At 40.1% G+C, this 24632-nt stretch overlaps 1 protein-coding gene across 1 annotated transcript in view; it reads right to left on the bottom strand.

Moving 5' to 3' along the window:
- PPP2R5A (protein phosphatase 2 regulatory subunit B'alpha) overlaps nt 1–10518 on the bottom strand; it is a 72065-nt gene extending 61547 nt beyond the window's left edge. The window contains exon 1 of the mRNA XM_021682750.2: nt 9677–10518. Coding sequence (XP_021538425.1) covers nt 9677–9857 — 181 coding nt within the window. The 5' untranslated portion in view covers nt 9858–10518. The remainder of the gene's footprint in view (nt 1–9676) is intronic.
- Between the last annotated feature and the right edge of the window lie 14114 nt (nt 10519–24632).

The following is a 24632-nucleotide window of genomic DNA, read 5'->3' as shown; positions in this document are numbered from 1 at the left end:
AATCTTGGTCCTCCTCCTAAAAATCTTGTTCTGCTACAATCCATTCTGCACCTGACAGCTAATGATGAATTTTTTTTCTAATTGTCAAGCTTCCTGAAAGAGATGTCCATACTTACTGACTTGACTTTAACAATTTCCATTCATTCCTCACTTTACAGAAATTTCAAGTCTATCAATCCTCAGAAATGCCTCTCAAGTCACCAATGTTAGACTACCAAACCCATGGAAACTTTTCAGCTCTTATTTAACTTGTCAACAGCTCCTTTCAATGTTACTAGTTCTCCACCCTCATTTTTTTTAAAAAAGATTTATTTTTTGTGAGAGAGAAAGAATGTGCACACGCACAAGCAGGGGTGGGGGGAGGGGCAGAGGGAGAAGCAGACTCCCCGCTGAACAGGGAGCCTGATGAGGGACTCGAACCCAGGACCCTGGAATCATGACCTGAAGGCAGACACTGAGCTGAAGGCAGACACTTAACCAACTGAGCCACCCAGGCACCCTTCACCCCCCATTCTTAAAGATTCTCTTCCCTTCACTGCCTTGTCTCTCCTCTTACCTGTCTTCCTTTGGCTTCCACTCAAGCTGTCTCTCTTGCCTTGAGATTACCCCCTTTTCTCTAATCATCATCTAAATGATGGTTCCTTGGCCTCTTCCCTTTCCACACATTTTCAGTGGTTGCTTCTACTTGAACCATTTCAAATGCCACCTTTAATCTAAAGATTCCCAAATTGTTCTCTCTAGCATAGGTCTTTCTATTTAGCTACAAAACCAAATATCTAACTTCCTACTAGACAGCTTCACTTTGATTTCCCAAAGGCACTTCAACTTGTCCAACAAAAAAACATTTTCCCCCAAATCTGATCTTCCTCTCTTTTTCCCTTTCAGTAAATTGCTATCATGTCTCTAGTTGCCCGAGTTAGAAATCATTGGTTTCTCCCTGTCACCAAGTCTTGCCTTAGACGAGGCTACCTTCATCTCATGTGAATTACTGTGCCAGCATCCTAACTAGTGCTCCTTAGTCCCCCATCTCCCAATACACTCTTCATGCTACTATCAGGAGTAAACACATCGGGCGCCTGGGTGGCTTAGTCGTTAAGCGTCTGCCTTCGGCTCAGGTCACGATCTCGGGGTCCTGGGATCGAGGCCCGCATTGGGCTCCTTGCTCGGCGGGAAGCCTGCTTCTCCCTCTCCCACTCCCCTTGCTTGTGTCCCCTCTCTTGCTGTGTCTCTCTCTGTCAAATAAATAAATAAAATCTTAAAAAAAAAAAGAAGTAAACGTAGCACATAGCATTAAGACTATGCTATAGACCCTAATTGTTGCTTCAGTCTCTTCTCTGATCAGTTCTCTATTACAATATCCTTTATCACAGCCACACAGACTGCTGGCAGGTCCACAAATTTGCTACACTCATTCACCTCTGGGCTGCTCATATTGCCCATTAGTTGGACCTCTCAGACCCCATCTGTCTTGGCTGAACACCTCTTTAAGGTCTCAGTGTACCTGTTGCTTTCTTCAGGAAACTTTGCCTGATTTCTCTCCTTACATACCAAAACCAGATTGGGTCCCCCATACACTACCCTAGCCACCTTACTGCTTACTCTTATCATAAAACATGATAGTAATTGAAACAGCCTTACATGTCTAAATTCCCCACCAAACTACAAGCTCCTAAAGACATTTAATTTTTTAAAAATTCATCATTTTATTGGCTTTATTAAGTAAAGCTTTAATCTCTAAATTTTAAGCACTATGAACACCAACGAGAGGAAAATATTTCTGTACCAGATTTTGAAAGCAAAGTATTATCTAGTTTTAACAGCAGGCAAACAAAATTTTTCCTCTGGCCAATTAAAAAAATGATAGTGTTAAGTTTTTTGTTTGTTTGTTTTAAAGCAGATACAGGGGCACCTGGATGGCTCAGTTGGTTAAGCATCGGACTCCTGGTTTTGGCTCAGGTCATGGTCTCAGGTGGTGGGATCAAACCCTGCATCAAGCTCCCCGCTTAGCAGGGAGTTTGCTTGGAATTCTCTCTCCCTATGTCTCTCCCCCCACTCTCTGTCTCTCTCTCAAATAATTTTTTTTAAAAAGGCAGATACATATTCCTACAGAAATTATATTTTACTTATGGCTTCAGCAGATGTTTATCATTAGGATAGTCTGTCTGAAACACTCCGTTTTGCTAAATCAAAATTCAGAGTTTACAACAAAAACTGTCTCATCTTTTTTACTTTATTAATTTAAAGGCATGGAATTAACAATGTGTTTAAATAATCACTAACTTGTGATAACAGCTGTAATTCTAGATTAACTTTTAGGATTGAGTGTGAAACAAAGGCAAAACCACTTAAAAGAGAAAATGTGTAATTTTTGAAGCCATATTTAAAATTTGATACTTCTGAACTACAAGTTTTAAGTCCAGTCATTAAAAAATTCTTGTTTCAGACATTTAACCCTTTTTTAGGTACTGCCCATACAGTTTATTCATTAACAAAGCAAAATCTGAGAAAACATCTAGGAGCTTAAAAACCCCGTATTTTCTCCCTACATTAAAGAAAGCTTCTCTGATGAAATGACAAGCTATTTATTTTGAACAAGAGTGAAATGGATTCCCAGTGAAGGCTAAACTACAATGACTTCTGTGGTCCCATTCACCACCAGAAGGCTCAACTAGATATAACATCATGGTAAGGTTATAGTAGCTGCAATTAGCATCACCATTCCAGTAGGAGGAGTGTGTTCCCAAGAAATCCCTTGCCTTCAGTGTCCAAGTTAGAAATAGGTTCTCTGAATTTTATGTGAGCCTATCATATTCAGCAAATTACTCCTCCAAAAATCATAATGTGTTTCTTTAGAATTCCTGATCCAAATTGCAGGATCTCTAAAATTCACCAATACTCATTCAAAAAGCCCACATAAACAAATTCCTTCAGGGAAGACTTCAAACAGATACACATAAAAATAAATTTGAAACTGCTTATTAGTCAATATCCTGCTCAGACAAGTAGAGTTTATTTTGCATAAACCTACTCTGTCATGTAAAACTCTTTCAGCAAATCATTTAGGTTCCTTGTTACACAATAATGCATTAAAAGTAAGTATATATTTAAAATGTGTTCCTTTCATCTCCTTCAAGGACATCCTTATAAAGATTGCAACTCAAATTTAGAAATTACTGCAAACTAATTATTTGAGTTCATTTAATGTTTGTATACACATGTCCAGGTTGGGAGTCAACCCAGTACTATTTTTTTCCACACAAACATTACACACACCTTTCCTAGCAAGAAATCTATCAATAATGTTACATGTCACTTAAACCAGTCATTTGCAAAGCATAAATACAAGAGGAAACAAGCCTTCGTTTTAAACCTACATTTACTATTTACTGTCATGGTATCAAAAGCCCAGAATTTATTTACTTAAAAACCCTGAACTAGATTTAGGCACAAATACATTAAAATAAAAAAGAAGAGAACCAATCTGCTGATAGATAGCATCAAACATCACTGAACAAACGTCACTGAAAGAAGCACCATCATCAATACATCAATAACTGGGTGGGGGAAGGGGTGTTAAGGGAAGACAGTCAAAAGACAACAGGTAATTTCTTCGACAAAACAGTTGTTCTAACTACATAATTACATTTACTATGCACAGAATGCTGTATTTGGTACCACAATGGGGTATGAAAACACAGATGACTTCTGCTTTCAAATTCTTTCATTCTGGAGAGAGAACATCACTCCCTAAACAAATGAACACTGACTCAAAACAAGAAATCAACAAATACGAGTCTTATTCAAATTGGATAGCAGAAAGGCCAAAAACAAAATAGGAACATGATATATAAGTGGTACCAGGTCCTTGATGCTTTACCTTCAATAAAAAGCTGTAATCAAGATTAAGATGATAGAAGTAAAAATACTGTGCAAAAAAATTTCTTGTTGCCGAATAAGAAGGCATGACCAAAAATAGTTATATTCAAGAATAGTTCATTTGCTTAATACCTAATATTCAACACATACACTAGTAATATTAGTTCTAAATCTTAAAGAAGCAGAACAATGCTTTTAGTGTATAGCAAATATTAGTTTTATACTCCAAAATAATTGGAATCACCATGTTGCCCTGAATGATGGAATTAAAAACCCTCTATATGTTCTCACTTTCATTTTACTCACTCACAGCTCTAAAATCAGAGAAAAGAAAAACAGACCACAGTTGAGTTTTAATTATGATAACTACAGAAAAGTCCTATAGAATCAGCTCATCATACTTAAAACTCCAGAATCTAACATCCCTTCAGGAAAGCATCTGATTAGCCACAGGGGGGCAGCAAAGTTAAGAGAGTGAAAAGTAAATAGCAGGAGGTGAAGTGAGGGCAGGAAATGTTAATAGGCTGGGTAATGAGCCATGAGTATCAGAGAGAAAAGGACAAAGTCTCAATTAATGAATTAAATCAATAGACAGATAATGCTAAATTACTGATTCTCAACCCTGGCTGCACATTAGAATCACCCTGGGAGCTTTTAAAAATACAAATGCCTGTATCATACCTTAGGCCAATTAATTTAGAATCTCTTGAGGGTGGGCCTCGGCATTGATATTTTTTAAAGCTTTCCTCCAAGTGTACAGCCACAGCTGAGAACCAGAATGCTAAACACAAAAATAAAAATAAGCTAGTCTCCATTACCAGCTTTTTACAATTTAAAAAGTTAAATTTCAAAAATAAAGCACAAAAACCTATTTCCCAAATATATTATTTTTGTTGATAAACTTGTCTTTCTCATCCCAAGAGGTACAAAAACTCATTAAGAACTAATTCATCTTTGTGATTTTATCAAGGAAAAATGTGATTCTTATAAATAAAAATGATTAAACTGATGCAGAAAGACAACTCAAGTTTACTATTTACAGGATAGCGCTCTATCCCAAGGATCACACTATTTTAACTAAATACATTTTACTGCACTATCACTTTATTCAATTAGACACTTCATAAAATAATTCCAAAATTCAATTAAGGATCAGAGGAGGTAATAAAATTGGGGGGAAAAAGAAATTTGACCCTAAATAGGAATTCTGAAGATGTTAAATTAAACTTAGAGGGGCACCTGGGTGGCTCAGCCGTTAAGCATCTGCCTTCGGCTCAGGTCATGATCCCAGGGTCCTGGGATCAAGCCCCACATCGGGCTCCCTGCTCGGCGGGAAGCCTGCTTCTCCCTCTCCCACTCCCCCTGCTTCTGTTCCTGGTCTCACTAACTCTCTCTCTGTCAAATAAATAAATAAATAAACTTAATTAGAAAATTTTTCCTTCAGGTAGAGGCCAGCAATGGATATTATGTTATCAATTTCTCTAAGAAGTATATCCTAAAAAAAATTTATTAAAAAATAATCTTCCAGAAGAAATTTGACATTACTTTCAGAAAACACACCCTAAAATGACAAAAATGTGTTATATCCCTTTGCAAACATTTTTCTTGATATATTCAGATGAATTTCAACTCTCCTTTAGTGCCAACCCAACTACAAATAGGGATTTGGGGTTTAGAGAAATGCTATTAACTTTGAGAAGACCTATAAACCTTAAAAGTTGAGTTAGTAATGTTTCCCCCACCAAAAGAAAGTTAAGATAGTTAAGAAACTTCAGATCATGTCAGTGTTCTTGTTCCAGTTACCCTAAAAGACCACATACCTCAAGGGAAAAAATTTTTTTTTTCCTAAAGGTAAGCAAGGCACTTCAAATCAGCATCACTGTTACTGGTCTGGATACCTCCAGTGGGACCCAGTTTCTAAGAATATACCAACAAAGAATCTGAGTGATACTTAGGAGGTTCTTCACTTCCATCTCAAAGCCGGTTTCATTCTGTTCTTTGCCATTTACCCGCTGTCTCTTAGGAGAAATGCACAACTATACAATTCTACGGTTAATTCAATTACTTTGCTTGGTAAAAATGTTCTAACTACAGCTTTTAATATTTTAAACAGTCTTAACTCTACCTTCTTTCCACTTTCACACTGAAAAATGATAATAGCTTCACCTTACTTCACATAAATCATATCTGAAAACTGGTTATAAATAAAATCATGCTTTAAGTACACTAGGAAGGTTTACTATTTACATGAATCCTTCATTAAAAAAATACTCAATCCGGACTTTCAAATATCAAAGAGAATGGGAGCTAACATTCTTTGCCTATTTTTAGATACTTTAATTACATTATTTCACTTAATCCCCACAATCCTGGGGAGATAGAAGGTATTATCCCCATTTTACAGATAAGGAAAACAACTCAGAAAGATTAAAAATTTACCTTTGACCCAGGATTAACCCCAATGACCCAACTCTATCACACTGGATCAAATTTTTATAAAATAGGTTAACAGCAAAAACACTGAAATCATTTGACCTGAGTACCTGTATCAGTTGCAACACCGATATATCATAGGCCTGAAACTAAGTTGTTTAAGCCTCAACTTTTTCATTAATAAAATGTGAATGATACTGGTTTCGCACAGAGTTGCTGGGATGACCCAATGAAATATAATGTTTGTAAAAACACACCGAGCTACGGCCTGTCAGGCAACAGCATTACCTCAGTAGGCCTGAAAAAGCAAGGGATATCAGATTTAGGAGTTACACCTCTTCAGACTTTCACTTATTATACACAATACTGTTTTATAATTAAAGTATGAAACAACTTGTAAATGCTAAGAATTATATAAACGTAAGGCATCTACTACTTTACCAAGTAAATCCTTCCTGAGACTTAAACAAAATAAGTTAAAACAGGCTGAGAAACTTCCTATTGTGAAGAACAGATTTTTTAATGTTAGAAGTTTCCTAACTGTTGGTTACTAGAGGAAAAATTTAAGGTAGAAAAATTAAGTCCTATACTAACCTAAATTTAAAAACAGAAAAAAATGGTTGATAAAATGCTTCTACTTTTATTTTCGAGTACCTAGTTCTCAGGGGGGAGCTTACAGAATTAACATAACAAGAAAATTTAAAACTGCTTTGAAAAAAAATTTTTTAAGCTATACAATGAGGCAGTTTAATTTTCAGGACCCACATGACAGTTTCTTGTTTTTAAAAAATTCTTTTAACAAGTCTTTTTTATTAAACCCTTTCTATAACAAAATAGTTTCCTCTGAACATTTTCCCTATTAAAATCCTGCAACCTACTTACTAAATGATTTTGCATAAATAAACTTCTTATAGAGGAAAAAGTTGGATTATTTTGTTAATACCTACCCATAGTATGCTTTGAGAAAAATAGCTGGCACCTTTCCAGTTTAGATCCATGTGGACAAAGTGTAACATAAGCAGGTTAGTATAAACACTTGAAAGATCTTGGTTGCCCACAAATATCTGAATCTCTCCACAGGAAGATTATATTTCAGAGCAGGAAGAAAATTCTCTTTCATACACATACTAAAGGGCTTTCCACTGGTTTTTGTTAAGACCACAAATGGAAAAAACTACTACAGACAGAAAAAGCACACAACTCTGTGGTATCAAGTATACTGCCAAAGTACCATGTGAAGCAACTGATTTTTTTTCAAAAAGCACTTTTCAAGCATTTTGGCATTTGGAGTAAAAGTAGCTCTTATTAGTAGGCGATCCAAGAAGGGTCTTATTTCCACAACTAAATTTGCATAAATTTATCTTGAATACTTAACCTTCCTTTTAAAGAATACTGTATTTTCATGTTAAATATACAGAATTAATCTAAAGTTCCAATTTTATTTTTTCTGTACTAGTGACCAAATACTATAAATAAAACATTCAATGACACCTTCAACTTGTTGAACTATGCACCATGTAATTTAGAGGATTACTGACTCTGCATATTTTTGTCAAGCTTTTAAAAACTGTATTAAAGCTGCATCTCCTAACTTGATCTACTAATGAAGTTTAATATGCAATTATTTTTATTAAATAAAAGTAAATATCATATTAATAAGGATAACAGTACTAAGGATCCACAATACCTTACTAAAAAGCAAATTTAATAAATACAAAAAACGCTAGCAGCAAACCTTCAATTACAAACAATTTCACAATTTAATGGAAAAAATCAATGATATAAAAACATTTTCATTAAATTTACACTTTGAAATCCATGAAGAGCAATCCAATGTCCTAATAGGTAAGATGATATTCTTTTATAGCTATGACATCACTCAAGAATTAAAATCTTGGCAATGCCTACCATTGTGGTTTACCATTGACCATGATATGTAAATTTTAACCATTTTTGCATGCTGAACAACAAATGATAAATGCAGCAACACAAGCTACACATATCTTAAAACCTTCTTTCAAAGGCTAGTTGGATTCTGGCTGTGGGATGTCCTTGATTAAAAGCACCCCATGAGGCAGGGCAGTATAGGGTCTGAATGGGGTTCCAAATCTATTGTAGGTCAACTGCGATTTGATCTGGGGTTTTCTTTAGACTCCTAGCCAAACTAAGGCTGGATTCGTAAGTCCAAAGAAAAATCACAGCCAGGTTATACTTGAAGGAGATGAAATGGATTGAAAAATCTGAACATGTACCTATTTTAGTAAGGGATCTTTAATTTCCAGGCCTTGCAAACCAGATAATCTAGATTTCTAACAGGTTTTTTTGGTATAAGAATTGTTTAAAATCTCTAGGAGCATTATCATCTTGTTCCAAGACGATTTCTATCTCATAAAAAGCGAAGACATGAAAATTATGAAATTAAAAGAGTAATGCACAAAGAATAAACTAGACCACCAGGAAACATTTTATTAAAAATCCTCTAAACCTCGTGGGAAAAGTAAGTGAGCCAAAAGAAGTGCCAAGTTCTCCTGTAAAGCATTAGGCACGGATACGAATTTGAATTACTGTACAAACCTACATAGTCCCTGGAATCCCTGCTTCGCGAACTAAGTTCCTATCACACTGCAAAGCAACACTATTAACTCTTTTATACTTCTCCAAATTTACCGTGTATATCTTCTCAGGCAATAAAGTATTTTAAGTCTTTCTATTCTTTGAGTTAACTATACTATTTAAACATAACGACCCAGTAAATAAGACTACACTACTCAGATTTTTACGCTTGTTCCTTTATAAATAAATCTGAAGACAAGCTAACTCCTAACCATTGTTTGCGTTAGGATTGCAAACAGATACCGGTCTGTGTGACAACTGGGAACAATCAATCGGAAGGGGAGGTGAGGAAAGGGTGAGTGAGAGCAGACGCTGGGTAACTGGGAAAGTAAAGGAATAATTCAAAGTGTCTGAAAAGCGGAGGAGGGCCTCGGGGAAGTACAGGTCGGAAGGTAGGGCAGGTAGTTAAAGCCAGGCAGGGAAAGACAAGCCCAGAGCAAGAGGGAAGAACTACCTGGCAGGGCGCAGTAGGAGAGCTGCAATCGCAAGGGCAGGTGAGCGAGCGCGCAGGTGGGGATGGGGGCTGGCATCCTCTAGGATGGGAAGCGTTCAGATGAATCGGGGAGAAGAAAAGCAGCAAAACTCTGAAGAGCAAACCTGTTTGATTCGGGCGGGGGCGGGGGGAGGCAACGTGGGAAACACGACTCAACTACAAGCCCCAGCGCGGGAGAAGGAAAGCCCGGGAGGAAATGGCTCTGGAGGCGCGGGGGCGAGCCCCTGCGCTCTCCCCCGGGGCCGCACCCTCGGAGGTTACCTTTCAGCTGGGGCAAGGGGTGCAGCTCCGCCTGGCTGCCCTGGCTGCGGAACTGCGACGAGCCCTGGGAGCGCTTCTGCCTCTGCGCCTTGCGCACCGATTTCCGGGTGAAGCCGTCCACTTTCTCCGAGGCCGAGATGGCGGCGCTGGCAGCCCCCACCGGCGGCGACGACGACGACATCGCCGCGGCCCTGGCGCTTGGCAGCTCCGGCTGCTGCGTGCACGGAACGGGCAGCGGCAGGAGGAGGAGGCGGGGGAGAGGCGCCGACAGCTCGCGCCCCTCCGCCTCGTCCCCCCGGCCGCGCCGCCCTCCCGCTCCCGGGCGCCGCCGAGCTTCTCCTCGCTGCCCGCCGCCGCCTCACGGCCACATCTCAGTGCCGGGGATTCCGGGTCCTCGCCGCGCGGCCACCTCCCGGGGCTGACGGAGGCAAGGGCGGGGGAGAAGGGGGGTGAAGAAGTTGTTGACTTCGGGCGCGGAGGGCGGGTGGAAAAGAGCCTGAAGTTTGGACAACTGAGGCGAGGGCGCGGGGGTGCGGACGCCAAGCGCGCCTCTCTTCTCTTCAGCCCAGTTCGCTAGCCAGCCGGCCGGCCGGCCCCTCAGCGTCCGCTGCCAGCACAGCCCGCCCTGCTAGGAGCCTCCTCCCGAGGCGCTGCCATCGCGGGTCCCCTCCGAGTCGCCGCCGCGGTGCCCGCTCCTCCCTGTCAGCGCCTGACCCTCATCTCCCGGGGCGGTTACCCGCCGCCCCGGCTCTGGGCGCGCACACACTCGATCCTCACAGCGTCTAGCGGTCCGAGCCCCCTCCCCCACGCGCCCTTCCGCCGCCCCCGGAGAACCCCCAGCGAGCGACCGCTACAACTTGAGAAGGTGGAGGGTGCACGCGGGGGGGTGGGTAGTGTGTGTGCGTGTGCGCGCGCGCTAGGGCGCGCGGCCCGGGGGAGGGGCCGCGCGAGGGGTGGGGAAGGAGGAGATTGACTGACAACTTCCGCAGGGTCCCGCCAGCCTCTCCGACGTTCGGGAGAGAGTAGGAGGTGGGAAAACATGCCAGTTCTCTCAGCCAATCGCAGGGCTAAGCGGCAGGAACGGGGTGAGGCGTGGCCTCCTACACGGTATTAAGCTGAGAGGTTAGGCTGAGAAATGGGGCGAGGTTGTGTGACGGACTTCTGCCACAGCCAATCGTAAGTGAGGACGGCAAGCGGTGCGCCGCTACGTCACAACAGCGCGATGAATTCTTCTGGTAGAGAGGGGAAGTGCCCCGCCACCAGCAAGCGGATTTGCACGCCTGCGCAACAGCTCCAGGCTATAATTGCTCTTCTGACAGCCTATGAGAAGACCAGAAGACTAGAGTGGGTAGTTTGGAGAGCAAAATGAAGGCCCTTTCCCGTCCCTGTCCCCTCAGTTGGCCAATGAGGAACTGAAGCGACTGATGGGGCTTGAGGTCTGGGACGGTAAAGAGCGCCAGGTGTTACATCACTAAAATGGGTGGAGCAGAAGTCTGGTTTGGGAAAAGAGCGGTTGGATTGACGGGCGAAGGGGCCCTGGGGAAGGCGAGAAAGTAAGTCCGCCCATTTGGAGTTGGGCACTGGATTCCTGGGCGGGCCTTGGAACCTCCACTGGTCCTAAACCGCGTAATTAGTAGTTGCGGAATAAATTGGTAGCTCTTGAGTGGTTCAGGCACCGTGGTTCCGGCAACTGTTTTCGCGCCTAGTGTGGGCAGTCCAGCATCTATTGCTTCAAAGAGTTCTCCGTATCCACACCATCCTAGAAGAGGTTTCTCGTGCCCAAGTTAGTATCCCACTAATTTCCACCCCTTCAGCCAGAGGCCTTCGGCTTCTCCAACAAAACGAGTACAGATTCGATGATCAGTGGCTTGTGGATTCGGGGGCTTGCCATTTACTCTCACTGTGATCTCTTCCTTGGAGATCACAAACTTCTTAAGGACAGGGACTCGTTATCTTTGTGTGTGTGTGTGTGTGTGTGTGTGTGTGCGCGCGCGCGCGCGCGCGTGCCGCGGGGGTGGGGCGGGGCTTTGCGTATCATGTTTAATAAAAATAAGTGAGTTGATTTGTATGAGAAATAAGCAAAAGGGAACCAAATGTTCTCTCTCTATTATAAGACTATTACAAGACTCTCACTACCCAATTAGTACTAAGCGAAATTCATAAATTGATTTGTCATTTACGTAAAAATTGATAAACCTTTGCAGAGTGGAAGAAGTTTTAAAAAAAACTAAGCCTAGAAAAATTTAAAAATTAAGTAAGCACAACAGTGTCTGCCTTTGGCTTAGTGGTTTTGCGCTGGTGGGCCCAAATCATTCCTTTTCCCAGGAGCTGCAGACATTTTCCTTTCCACTTGATAAAAATAGGTGCCATATGTTTAAGCAAAAGTACCTGTGCATATGTACAGAAGATTTCAACTTTGGGTAGAAAGTTGGATTCTAGATCCAGGACCAAACCAATTACCTCAAAACATCTTCCTCAAATTCAAGAGTGGTGAAACTGTATACAATTCTCCCAGTCAAGGAGGTTCAAACCTCAGCAGCAGCTTTGACAATCCAGTCAAGCTCCAGACCATATTGAATCTACCTTCGAAAACGTTCAGTCCAGGCCCTCTCACAATTTGCAGTCAACCCCCAAATATACTTCAGGGCTTTGAACTTCACTGCCAGATCAGTCTTTTAAAACTCCATTTGTACCTTATTCACGTTTGAAGAACTACCCAGTACCTACAGAATAGAGTCCAAATTCAAGGCTGTCCTCAAGCTAACTCCTACCTGTTTTCAAGGCATAAACCACACCATGTCCCCACACAAACTTTCAGGTCAGACACATCATTCCACATACTGATCACCTAAAAGTAGTTGTACTCCCTTAACCCTCTGTCTTTACTCTTCCAACATCTTGAAATAATCCTTTTTCTCTATCTGGTTGAAACCTATCTTTTCTTCAAACCCCAACTCGATCCCTATCTTTTATGAAGCCATTTATGATAATCTGGCCAGAAGTGATGTCTCCCTTCTTTACATTGCCAAAGCATTTATTGTCTACATCACCAACGTGGCCTGTCATCACACACCATTGGAGATGGCACTATGCTCTTCCTCCCCTGAAAGTTTATAAACACCAAGAGATCAAGAACTTAGTCTTTTTCTATACCTCCGTATCCCCTACCAAGCACAAGATAGACCTACAGTACATAACCTAGTTTTTAGTTCTCAAGAGCAGGGTTTCTGAAAGTGTGGTCATTTGATCACCTGCATCAGAATTCTCTGAGGTGCTTATTTAAAATGCAGATTCCGGGGTGCCTGGGTGGCTCAGTTGGTTAAGTGTTCCTCCAACTCTTGATTTTGGCTCAGGTCATGATCTCATGCTCCTGTGTTGGGCTCCTCACTCAGCAGGGAGTCAGCTTCTCTTCTTCTCCCTTGTCCCTTTCTATGATCTATCTCTGTCCCTCCCCCCATGCATGCGTGCTCTCTCTCTCTCTCATATATATATATATATAAAATAAGATAAAATAAAATGTAGATTCGTGGACCTGATCCCAGACATACAGAACAAGAACCTATGGGAAAAGCCCTGAGAAATGCATCTTTAATAAGCTCCCTAGATCATTCTTATGCACACAAATGTTTGAAACTACTGTTCTCTGGATATTACTTTAAAAGATTGTAAATGACTAGAAGTCAGAGGTAGTACAATTAATAACAAAGAGAATTTAATAGGCTAAGAAGGTAGAATAAATAGCAGAAACAAACCAGTGGAGTAAAGCTAAAATTCATACAGGAATATGATAATGGATACTGGAAAATAGATAACAGAAACAAGTTGTTGAGAGATGTGGAACCAGCAAAGCTATCTAGGCTTTCTGAAATGGCCCCTTGGGGAAGAATTTTGAGCACAATTTTAAAGAGTGAGTCAAAACCTGAAAAGAGAAAAGGATGTCATTCCAGATTCAAGTCACCAAACATCTTGGGGGAGGTGGAAAGAACAATAGCCCAAGAATCAAAAGGCCTGACTTTATTACTTACCAGTAGTATGATCCTGCCAAGTCACTCACTCTCTCAAGAGCCTTGGTTTCCACATGTGTACATAAGGAAAAAAGTTAAGTGAACAGCCTTCCTTACGGGGTTGGCATGAGTTTTAAATGTGACACATGAAAGAAAATACTGGGGAAAGCGGAAACTATACACATGATAATTTTATACACGTAAGATTTTTCATGCACTGTCATAAGTAAATAAGGTATCTGGGACCTAAACAGAGATTTGGTCACTAAGAATCATCTATCAGGAAACTGCAATTGCAGTACTAATCTATAGGTGCCTTTGATGCAGGAAGACTGTTGACAATGATTCCATGCCATAGATCTCTTACCTCTTCCCATCTGTGAAGACCCTTGCTAAACAGTGATTCAGAGGCCAAGGTTTCATCACTGGCAAATTCTTTGGATTGGTTTGTCCTCACATGACGTGATTTCCTCAGTCCATAAACATAAGTACACTTACTGATCTCATTCTTTTATTCATAATGCCTAGCTTGCTGAGGAAAATGAGTAATTCATGAAACAACAACATCCACAAAAGCAAAATCATGGTCTTTTAATAGTTTTAAAGAGTGCATCAAAGACAGTGTTCTTTCCAAATCACTGTGAAATTCACTAAAATATATCCAAGTGAGGTTTTAGCTATCAACATTCTCTTTCTTTAAGAGCCATGATTCCCAAACCATGCTCTAACAGAACACCAGACAAATGTGCTTTATCTGCAGAATCAAATAGTGGAGGGATTTTCCAAATTTACAAAAGTAAAGTTTGTCCTATATATTTTTCTTAAAAATTTGATTCTCACTACCACTTTATTAGAACCTAAATCAAGATAGTATCTGATTTGTCATAAAATGTTGATTTTTAATACTTCACTTTTTATGTAAATACACTCATTATTTAAAATTTAAAAGGAGTAAAAGGGTCAGAAAAAGTCTCACTCCCATCCCTGTCTCCCAACATCCAGTTCCCCTCCTCAGAGGCAACCAATGCTATCAGATTCTTACATGTGCTTCTTCCAGATATGTAATATGTTTACTTCCTTAAGATTTCATAAATTCACATTTTAAGAAGCTCTGCCAGACACGCATGATTTGTAGGTATTTCACACTGCTCCAGACTTCAGTGAACCTTCTAGAATTCTTACAGTTTTATGCATATCCATTCATTCATTCATTATTTTATTCATTAATTCACTCACGTAACAGATATTTATATTTGCATGCTCTGCATCAACAGAATTAGAAAGTCGAAGGAATCTCAACAGCTGATCAGTACAGGTTTGGTGAAGTTGGTACCTGACTCTAGGTAGACCAAGAAGGTCCTTCTCATGTGCCTCAAACTGGTTCAAATTGGAAAGTCCTCTTTTAAAATATATCTTATGGGAGACTTCTGTTTCTTTTTTTTTTTTTAAAGATTTTATTTATTTATTTGACAGAGAGATAGAGAGCACAAGTAGGCAGAGAGGCAGACAGAGGGAGAAGAAGAAGCAGGCTCCCCGCCGAGCAGGGAGCCCAACGTGGGGCTCGATCCCAGGACCCTGGGATCATGACCTGAGCCGAAGGCAGTCGCGTAACTGACTGAGCCACCCAGGCACCCCGAGACTTCTGTTTCTATGTACAATGATATCTTCTGACTACTAACTTACTATGCAAGTTGTCAAAGCTTATTAAAATTTGGTTTTTGTAAACTAAACTCAGCACTTTCCTAGATTTTTTCAAGGACTCTAATAATTCTGTGTTGTCTTTCTGGCCCTTGTGCAGGCCCATGTGCTCATTGAGATGATTGGAATTCCTGCAATTTTCAGGAAGGGTCCTTCATTAACAGGGCAAGATCAGTTGTCGTGGTTTTCAATTGCCACCACTTTTGCCTTTTAATTATAAATTGTTTCTGGTCAAGCTTATCATTTTTAAATCAGTTCACTGTAGTCTATTGTACAGGCTATTGTGTTGGTCAACCGGGAGCTTAGACAAGGTCAGTGGCAGTAGAGATGGGTTAGATTGGAGATTTATCTTATGGAGTATATAGGACTTGCAGAAGGTATTATTAATCCCCCCAAACATGGTGGTATGCTTACATGTTATGATTACCATGGAATCTCTCTTCCATAGCTGTGAGGTCTTTTGCTCCATTTAAGCAGGCTATAATCATAAATGTCTGAAAACTCCTGGTGTACCCAATCCTTCACCTATATAAGTAACCAGGATATAATTTGAAGGGGCTCAGCTCATGCCATATCCTCTTGTCCTTGCAGAGTGGGACTAAAAAGCCTGACGTTGGCAAACTCTCCACACTTTAATTCAACCCTGAAAGCATTTTTCAAGTGCCTGCTAGGTGCCAGGCAATATGCCAGACAGTAGGAATGGAAAGATAAATAAAGCATGGGCCTTACAATTTAGTGAGGAGGGGCAACATAAATAAGTAATCAAAGACTACATTGTAAGTGTTCCTTATGGCGTTGTGTGAAAACAGTGGAAAGAAGATCAGAGTTTGGTTTGGGAGGGGGGAACCAGAGAAAATTTAAGAGAAAAAGTAATGCTTGAAGTGAGTCTTGAAACAAAATAGTTTTCATATGGATAAGACCAAAAAAAAAAAAAAAAGAATACCTACTATTCAAGAAATTAGCTTCCCCGCATTTCTTTTTCACTAAGAAGGTTTTCATATCTCAGTCAACGAATTTACTTATTTCACACAGTATGTTACCAAGAAAACATTCCATTGCAACAGAATCAACTATACCACACCTTGTGTCAGAATTTGACCTGGAGGTGGATAAAGAAAAAGCAGAGATTGAATTCAACATATGACTTTCCTCTGGATATATTTTGCAAAGCAGTGATTATAAAAATACTATATGGTTTCTTAATATTCCACACATGTGTGGATTTTATATAAATCTATAAGTGGTCTTCCCTTTCTATCCACCTAAGAGGAGCATCTAGGTTTTGAGGCAGTTCCTATCTTAAAATATCTAGCTCCTACATGTCAACAATGTGTTTTCTCTTATTGGCTTGCTGTTTGGGCTCCCACTTGCAAAAACAACCAATTTGAAAAATCCAGTAAATTGATCTTATTTCTTCAATATCAGGTTGTGTCTATGGTTTGAAGAAGCAGTATTAGTAGTATGGGATTTTCAGTTATTATTGAACTAGAAATGCTCCAATGTTTTCAGATCCTAAGTTTTGACTTCTATACCAAAGGATATAGCTTTAAAAAAAAAAAAAAATGCCTGTCTGTGGCTATGTATAAATGGAGTCACCACCATAAATTTAACACCTACTACATAGTAGGCACCATTCATTTGAAGAATCCAGCAGAAAGAGATCAAACAAGATCCTCTCTGAAAGTCTCTCTTATCTGTATGACACTCCTCTCTGATCCCCTGATAATTTGGTCCCAGTGACTCTTGTCATGTTCAGGAGCAACTTTTTATATTCTTCCATCTCTGGGGGTCCCTATTCTTCTTTTGTAAAAATCACTGAAAATTCAAGCTCTTTTTATTCACTCTATACAAAGGCATTCTCACACATACAAAAAATTATACCGAATGGATTGGACTATCACTATGGTAAGATTGCCTAGCACTGTAACAATTTAGTATATGTGGAACTATGAAGTCCCATTACCAAGAAAGAAAATGGGATTATTAAGAGATATAATGGTGCTCAGTATTTCCTATTCATTCATTCAAACAATATCCATTAACTTCCTATAATGTGTCTGTCTGTTCCAGGTGGTTAGAGAATGAGACAAAGTCTGCCTGCATGGAGCTCACTGTCAGTGGGGAAAGCTCATATTAATTGATGTTCACCTATGAAAACAAAGCAGGGAATAGGCACCAGAAGAAACACCATGTAATTGCACACACAGATGCATACAGCTGTTTAGTTAACCAACAGCGTGACCAACTGGTCCTGGTTTACTAGGGACTTTCCAAGTTCTAGCACTGAAAGTCCTTTGTCCCAGAAGCCCCCTAAGTCCTGGTTAAACCAGGACAGTTGGTCACCCTATAAACCAAACAAGCAATGATATCTATTTATTAGGCCTATTATGAGCAAGGCCCATGGCTAAATATTGTGGTCTCAACCCTAAGGGAGCATGAGCTCTTGGGGGAAGAGATGAGGCATGTGTCCAGGAAAAGATGACTTCTCATTGAGGACAATATTTGATGAGAGCTGAGACAATAAACTCTTGAGGAGCTCACAGGTGGTATTTGTGTTGAGGTGGAGGAGATGGGGTTTAAGCTGGACCTGGAAGATCGGGCATGATTACATAAATAAACGAAAGAGAGTGGCAGCATTTAGAAAGAATCTAATTGAAATGTCTGAACTGGAAATAAAGCATGCCAGGGACAATGTCTCCCTCCTGCAGAGCTGCATTGACTCGTTCAAGAACAACTGAACCGCCTTTTCTCTGAATGAAGGACATGAATGTGAAAGAAAGCCAGCATCACTTGCACTTAAATCATCACCACAGAAGATTTATTACCTTTGACTTTAGTTTAAAATTATGTGAATAAATATTTTGATTTCTAAAAATCTTTTTTTTTTTTTTTAAAGATTTTATTTATTTTTTGACAGAGAGAGAGACAGCGAGAGAGGGAACACAAGCAGGGGGAGTGGGAGAGGGAGAAGCAGGCTTCCCGCTGAGCAAGGAGCCCGATGTGGGGCTCGATCCCAGGACCCTGGGATCATGACCTGAGCCGAAGGCAGACGCTTAACGACTGAGCCACCCAGGTGCCCCGATTTCTAAAAGTCTTAAAAGAAAGAAAGAAAGAAAGAAAGAACCAGGAAGTGGTAAGGTGGGGCACTATTCAACTGCTTACTGGGTGTCTCTCAACTCAAAATGTCTGACGGATTACTCCCATCTCCGTCTCCCCTCTCTGTCACTACTTGGTATCACCATCCACCAGTCAGTCAAGGGAGGAATGGTATGAAGGCATGCAGGGGGTAGTGCAGGCAGGTTCAGGGGAGGTTAGATGTGTTGGCTAGAGAAGGTGATTTCTGGAGGAGTGGTGGGAGAGAAAGCTGGAAAAGCTATATTGATTCACTCACTTGACAAATATTCAGCACTTATTTTTGGCTATTTTCTGGTCTAGGTTATGGTAATAGAAAGGAAAAAAAACACGGGTTTTTTCCTCAGAGATTCTGGAAAGGGAAACAAAACCAAAAACCAAAAACCCCTCAAATCAGCATAGATAATATAATAAATACGGTGACAGACATAAGCACAGGGAAGAAGTGCAGAATCTATGGGGTTGGGATCAAGAAAAGCTTTCTTGAGTATGAGGTTCTAGATTTGAGAACTGAAGACCTATAAGGAGTTAGCTAGGAAAAGAAACAAAGGGGAACCCATTACAAGAAGTGGGAATAGAATATGTAAGGTGCAGAGCCCTGAGAGAAGGGGATACATCCAGAACGTGAAGGGAATTTGGTATGAGCTTTCTACAGTGGGCAGAAGATGAGGGCAGGGCAGGTCAAGAAGGGCTTTGTGTGCAGTTATTGGGCTGTGTTCTCAAGTCAGTAGGGATACACTGAAGGGCTTTTAAAAGGTGAGTGGCATGATCACATTTGCATTCTAGGAAAATTACATTGTTGGCAGTGTAGAGGATGAACTGATTATAGAAGGCAAGGCCAGAGATAGGTAGACCAGTGGGCCAGAAGAGGAATAATGAGAACCTGAAGAAGGCTTCTGAGGTAGAATGAAAAGTTCAGACTCAGGAGATATCATAAATAAAGGACATGGGGATCTATTGGGGGGGGGGAGTGTGGGGAGGTAAGGGACAGAGGGGAGAAAAGAATGCCTCAAGGGTATCTGGATTGAGTGACTGGTGGACAGCAATGCCATTTAGTGAGACAAAGAGGGGAGGAATATAACGGACATAAGTTGGACATTGATTTTGAGAGACATGTAGTGAGCAGTTGGATAGTGCCGTCTGGAAGGAAAGAGATCTCGCTGAACAGAGAGATCTGAGAGTCATCAGTAAACAGAAAATAGATGAGCTCTAAGAATACCCTTGTTGTTCTGGGCAGAGTGTAGAATGAGAAGGAAAGAAGGTAAAAAAAAAAAAACCCCAGGGTGCCAATATTGGAGAAAGCTGCAGAGAAAGAAGGTGGCATCTGATGATGGCATGTTAACAAGTTTGGACTTTGTCCTGAGGTCCATGGGGAAAATGAAGAACGTTTAAAGAATAGATATGATGTTGAAAGTAGTGTTTTCACCCAGAACACTGGGTAGGGGAAGTGGAAGCCAAAGAGATTGGTTGGAGGTGAGAACAGGTGTCCAGGTGATAAAGGCTTGCCTGGTTGGTAGTAAGCAGTCTGTCAACATCACCTGTGAAAATCACTCAAACTATACTGAATTTTGAAAAAATTCCCAAGTGACAATGCAACCCCCCCCAACCCAGTTCATACCGTATCCTCTATTCCCTGATGATCACTGGCTTAAACTAAAAATGGCCTTGGGAATAGATATGAGAGACATTACAAAAGAAACACTAGAAAGAGTTGATTAAAAGGAGTTGGCAAGTCAAAGGGAAGAATTATGAATGATGGCAAAGTTTTGAATTGGGGGCCCAATGAACTGGGGGCCTTAAACAAAAAGTCCAAAAGCTGAGCCAGTTTTCTTTTGTGGGAGGGGGAAGAAAAGAGTGTCAGAGGAAGGCAGGAAAGGGGAAGCAAAGATGAATCTGAGGCTACATATGTTGAATTAACAGAGTTTTTAAAGGTCATTGGGGCTAGAGAGCTGGATCTTTATTTTTAAAAAGAGGTGATGACATGTTGTATATTAATTTAGGGAAAGATGAAGATTAGCCTGGGTTGACAGCCTGGAGTAGGCCAGAGCAAAGAAAGAAATTACACAAACAACATGAGCTTCTTTTTCCTCTGTAAGAAAAAAAAAGTTAATGACAGAAACAAAAGGGTAAAAGATATGTAGCTTGTCAAGTGTCTCAGTAGATTCCAGTGCCAAATGGTCAGTAGGACTGCACAGGAGAGGACAAGGGCCCAGTGCAACCTCTTGTATCTGCTGTGACAGTGGGCCAAAGATCAGGAACAAGGCATCCCTCACTATTTGCAAATAGGGCTCAGTGACTCCTCTGAACATACCATATGTGCACACACGTGCCCCCTCACACACACTCACCTGCTCACCTGTGTCCTTAATCCTAACCATCTTTCACACAAAACTGTGACATAATCTCTTCACAATGCCTTTATAGAGGAAGCAAAAATCTATCTACCGACTGAGGATTTCCTCCCAGTTTCAAACAAGGCCTTTGTGAGATTTCTGGCTTTCCCAGCTTCTTGACTGGCTAAGGCCTTTTCTTGCTCTCAGTAGCTAAGACTCACTCCCTCACACTGAATTATACTGATTGAATTTCCCAGCTTACTTTGGATCGAGGATATGGGATAGGACTGGAGAAAAACCATAACCTGTGTAAGATACGATTCTAGTCCTTGCCCATGTTGGACTCCATATTTCAACATGAATTATTTGAGTATTAGTCTTCAAAAGAGAGAAAGTACTAAATCAATTCAATGATTTATAGTACTGTTTCCTTCTAGATGCTAAGAAGTATATGCCATGTGCTAAAAAGATAAAGGTGAGAAGGGCAAAGCTTTTGTTCTCTTGGAGTTTACAGTTCCAGGAAGAAGAAAAGTCAAACACACAGAAAGTCACAGTATAAGTTAAGATAAGAAATGTACAACAAATGCAATTACAACTAAAGGAGGGACGGGATCCTCGGTGGCACAGTCGGTTAAGTGTCCAACTCTTGGTTTTGGCTGAAGTCATGATCTCACTGAGGATTTCCTCCCAGTTTCAAACAAGGCCTATGTAAGATTTCTGGCTTTCCCAGCTTCTTGACTGGCTAAGGCCTTTTCTTGCCCTCAGTAGCTAAGACTCACTCCCTCACACTGAATTTGCCTCACCGAGCCCCACATAGGACTCCACATTCAGTGGGGAGTCTGCTTGAAGAAGATTCTTTCCCTCTGCCCCCCCCCCGCACTGGCACTCTCTCTCTCTCTCTCTAAAATAAATAAATAAATCTTTTTTTTAAAAAAAAGAACTAACGGAGGAAAGATAATATTTTGATAGGGAATGAAGAATAGGTAAGAAGGAGGAGCAGGCCATTTAAAATTAACCTTGAAGAATGCATAGAATTTCAATGGGTAGATATGTAGAGGAAAAGGTGGAGAACATTCTAGTGGGGGACAGCATGAGCCAGGTTGCTAAGAGGGGAATGTGTGTGGCATATTTGGAGAACAGAAAGTAGATTAATTTGGCTGAGGTATAGCAAAGTAATAGGAGATAAAGTGGAACACAAATTGGGGGCCTATTACAGGAGACTTTGAATGCCAGGGTAAGGAGTTTGTATTTAATTCTTTAGGTAGCGAGAAGATGTTGAAAGATTTTGGAGTAGGGGAGTGATTGACCAGACCTAGTTATAATATGTTTAACCCCCAGTTGTTAACTCAGAGAAATGAAGGGAGGAGAGACGGCAAGCAAAGAGAAATATCAGACTTGTTGGATTTAACATGACTGTGGACTCTCCAAGTGAAGATGCTCATTAACACTTGGAATGAGGGTCAGTGTTCAGGAGAAAGGCATGGTTAAGGTCTTTGTTTCTTCATCTAAAAAACAGGAACAAGTATGTTTACTTTGAGAAAGAATGCACTGAAAAACACCACAATGCTGATAATGGGCACGTGCGACAGATCTGATGATGGCAGTTGTGGTGGGGGTAGCATCAGTAGTAGTTGTACAGTTAGTTCTTCCTTGTAACCTTCTTTTCTCCCCCAAATTCTGCCCTGTGTTCAGGAAATAGAAGAGCAAACCTTTGGTTCAGCCAGAATTGCTCCTTCCCCAAGATGACCAAGGCTGTATATTGGGTCAAGCAGTTGTATTGGCTCCTTGGTCCCTTAAGATAATTCTAGGAGAGCTCTCAGCCCCTGGTAAATAGAGTTTTATTGAGTGTCTTTTGTTTTGTCTTCTGTATCCAGATAGAGAGCTCAGAAAAAAACCATAGTTCTGGATAAATGAATGAATGGAGCTTAAAAACATGTAAAACAGTATTTATTGTTTAGGGATATCTAGAGAGTATATTTATATACATTTATATATGTACACACACATGCACACAAAACTTTATATATATATATGTACACACACATATATATTCCTAAACAATAAATAACATTTTATATATAAAAAAATTCATATGAATTAAAAACACCAAATTCAGAGATCTTGTTACTTCCTAGAAGGAAGGTAGGAAGGGGAATACAATTAGGAGGGGTACACTGAGGGCTTTAACTATATCTGTAATATATACTAGATATAGATATAGATATAGATAGATATAGATATAAAATAACTATATATGTAGTTATATATAACTATATGTGTAATATACATATTACATATAATATACATATATACACACTAGATGTTGGATTGGGTGTTTATTATATTATTCTCCAGAGTTTGTGTGTAGAAAATAATATATTTATGTGCATGTGTATTTTAAAATTTTGTAGTAAAGAAAGTGGTCTCTGTATGTTAGAAATGGTGAGATTGAGCTGATACATGGACACTTACAAAAGGAGAAACCTAGATAAGGAGGGAATCCTTTGCAACTTGCATTTGAACCAGCCAGCAGAGAGACTGCCAACCCTTAAAAAAGAAAGAAAAAGGGAAAGAAAAGAAAAGGAAAAGGAAATGCAATTCTTTATATCCCTGGGGAGAAAGGAAGTAGACCTTCCCTAACAATGCTTTAAAAAAGCCTCAAAAGATCAAACTTATCTGCAGGTAACTTAACTGCCTAGGCACTCAACCTTGTAGCAACACAATGTTCAACATCCAATAAAAAATTACTACACATGCAAATAAGCAGGAAAATGTGGTTCATAAACAAGAAAAAAAAACAATCAATAGAAACAATCAATAGAAACAATAGAATATAAATATAAATATGCCAGAAATGACAGAGATTATGCAATTAGGTGGCAAGAACTATAAAAGAATTATCATAAATATGTTCAGGAATTTAAAGAAAAACATGAAAATAATGAGGAGCAAAATGGAAACTATAAAAAGGAATCTAATGGAACTGCTAGAGTTGAAAAGTACAATATCTGAAATGAAAAATCCAATATATGGGCTTAACAGCAGCTTAAATCATGCAGAAGAAAATATTAGTGGACTTGAAAACATAGCAACAGAAACTACTCACACTACAGAAAAGAAGAGGGCCAGAAAAAAAAAAAAAAAAAAGGAATAGACCCTTGATGAGACATTAGAAAATGGTCAGAAATAGTGTAATTGAAATCCCAAAGAAGGGTGGGGAAAGCAAGAAGTAATATTTGAAGAAATAACAGCAGAACATTTTCCAAATTTGGTGAAAACTATAAACCCATCAATTTAAGAACTCCAACAAATCCCAACTAGGATAAAAATCAATTTAGGTAGAAATTTTACTCTGAATTTTTTCAACAATGGAGTGATTTTCTGAATGGACCAATACTTAAAGGTGCTGGTCCAGGGAGGTGTAAATTGGAGGTAACTGTACAACATGTAATATGGGAAAATAGAAACCAGCCTAGAAGATACAAACACAGAAAGATAATAAAGGAGAAAGGTGGGCCGTCTGGAGAAACCAAATTTGGGAGGTGCCAACATATTGCAGAGCAAGGAGAAAAACTCATGAGAATAAAGGAGGATGGAGTGGGATCTCTAGGTTTCCTCCCTTTTTCTTTTTTCTCTTTCTCTTTCTTTCTTTCTTTCTTTCTTCCTTCCTTCCATCCTTCCCTTCTTCTTCTTCTTTTTCTTTCTTTCTTTCTTTCTTTCTTTCTTTCTTTCTTTCTTTCTTTCTTTCTTTCTTTCTTTCTTTCTTTCTTTCTTTCTTTCTTTCTTTCT

Source organism: Neomonachus schauinslandi, chromosome 6 (genome assembly GCF_002201575.2).
Source record: "Neomonachus schauinslandi chromosome 6, ASM220157v2, whole genome shotgun sequence".
NCBI classification, from domain to species: Eukaryota; Metazoa; Chordata; class Mammalia; order Carnivora; family Phocidae; genus Neomonachus; species Neomonachus schauinslandi.
Note: the sequence above shows the minus strand (reverse complement) of the source record. Positions and strands in the feature narration are given on the sequence as shown.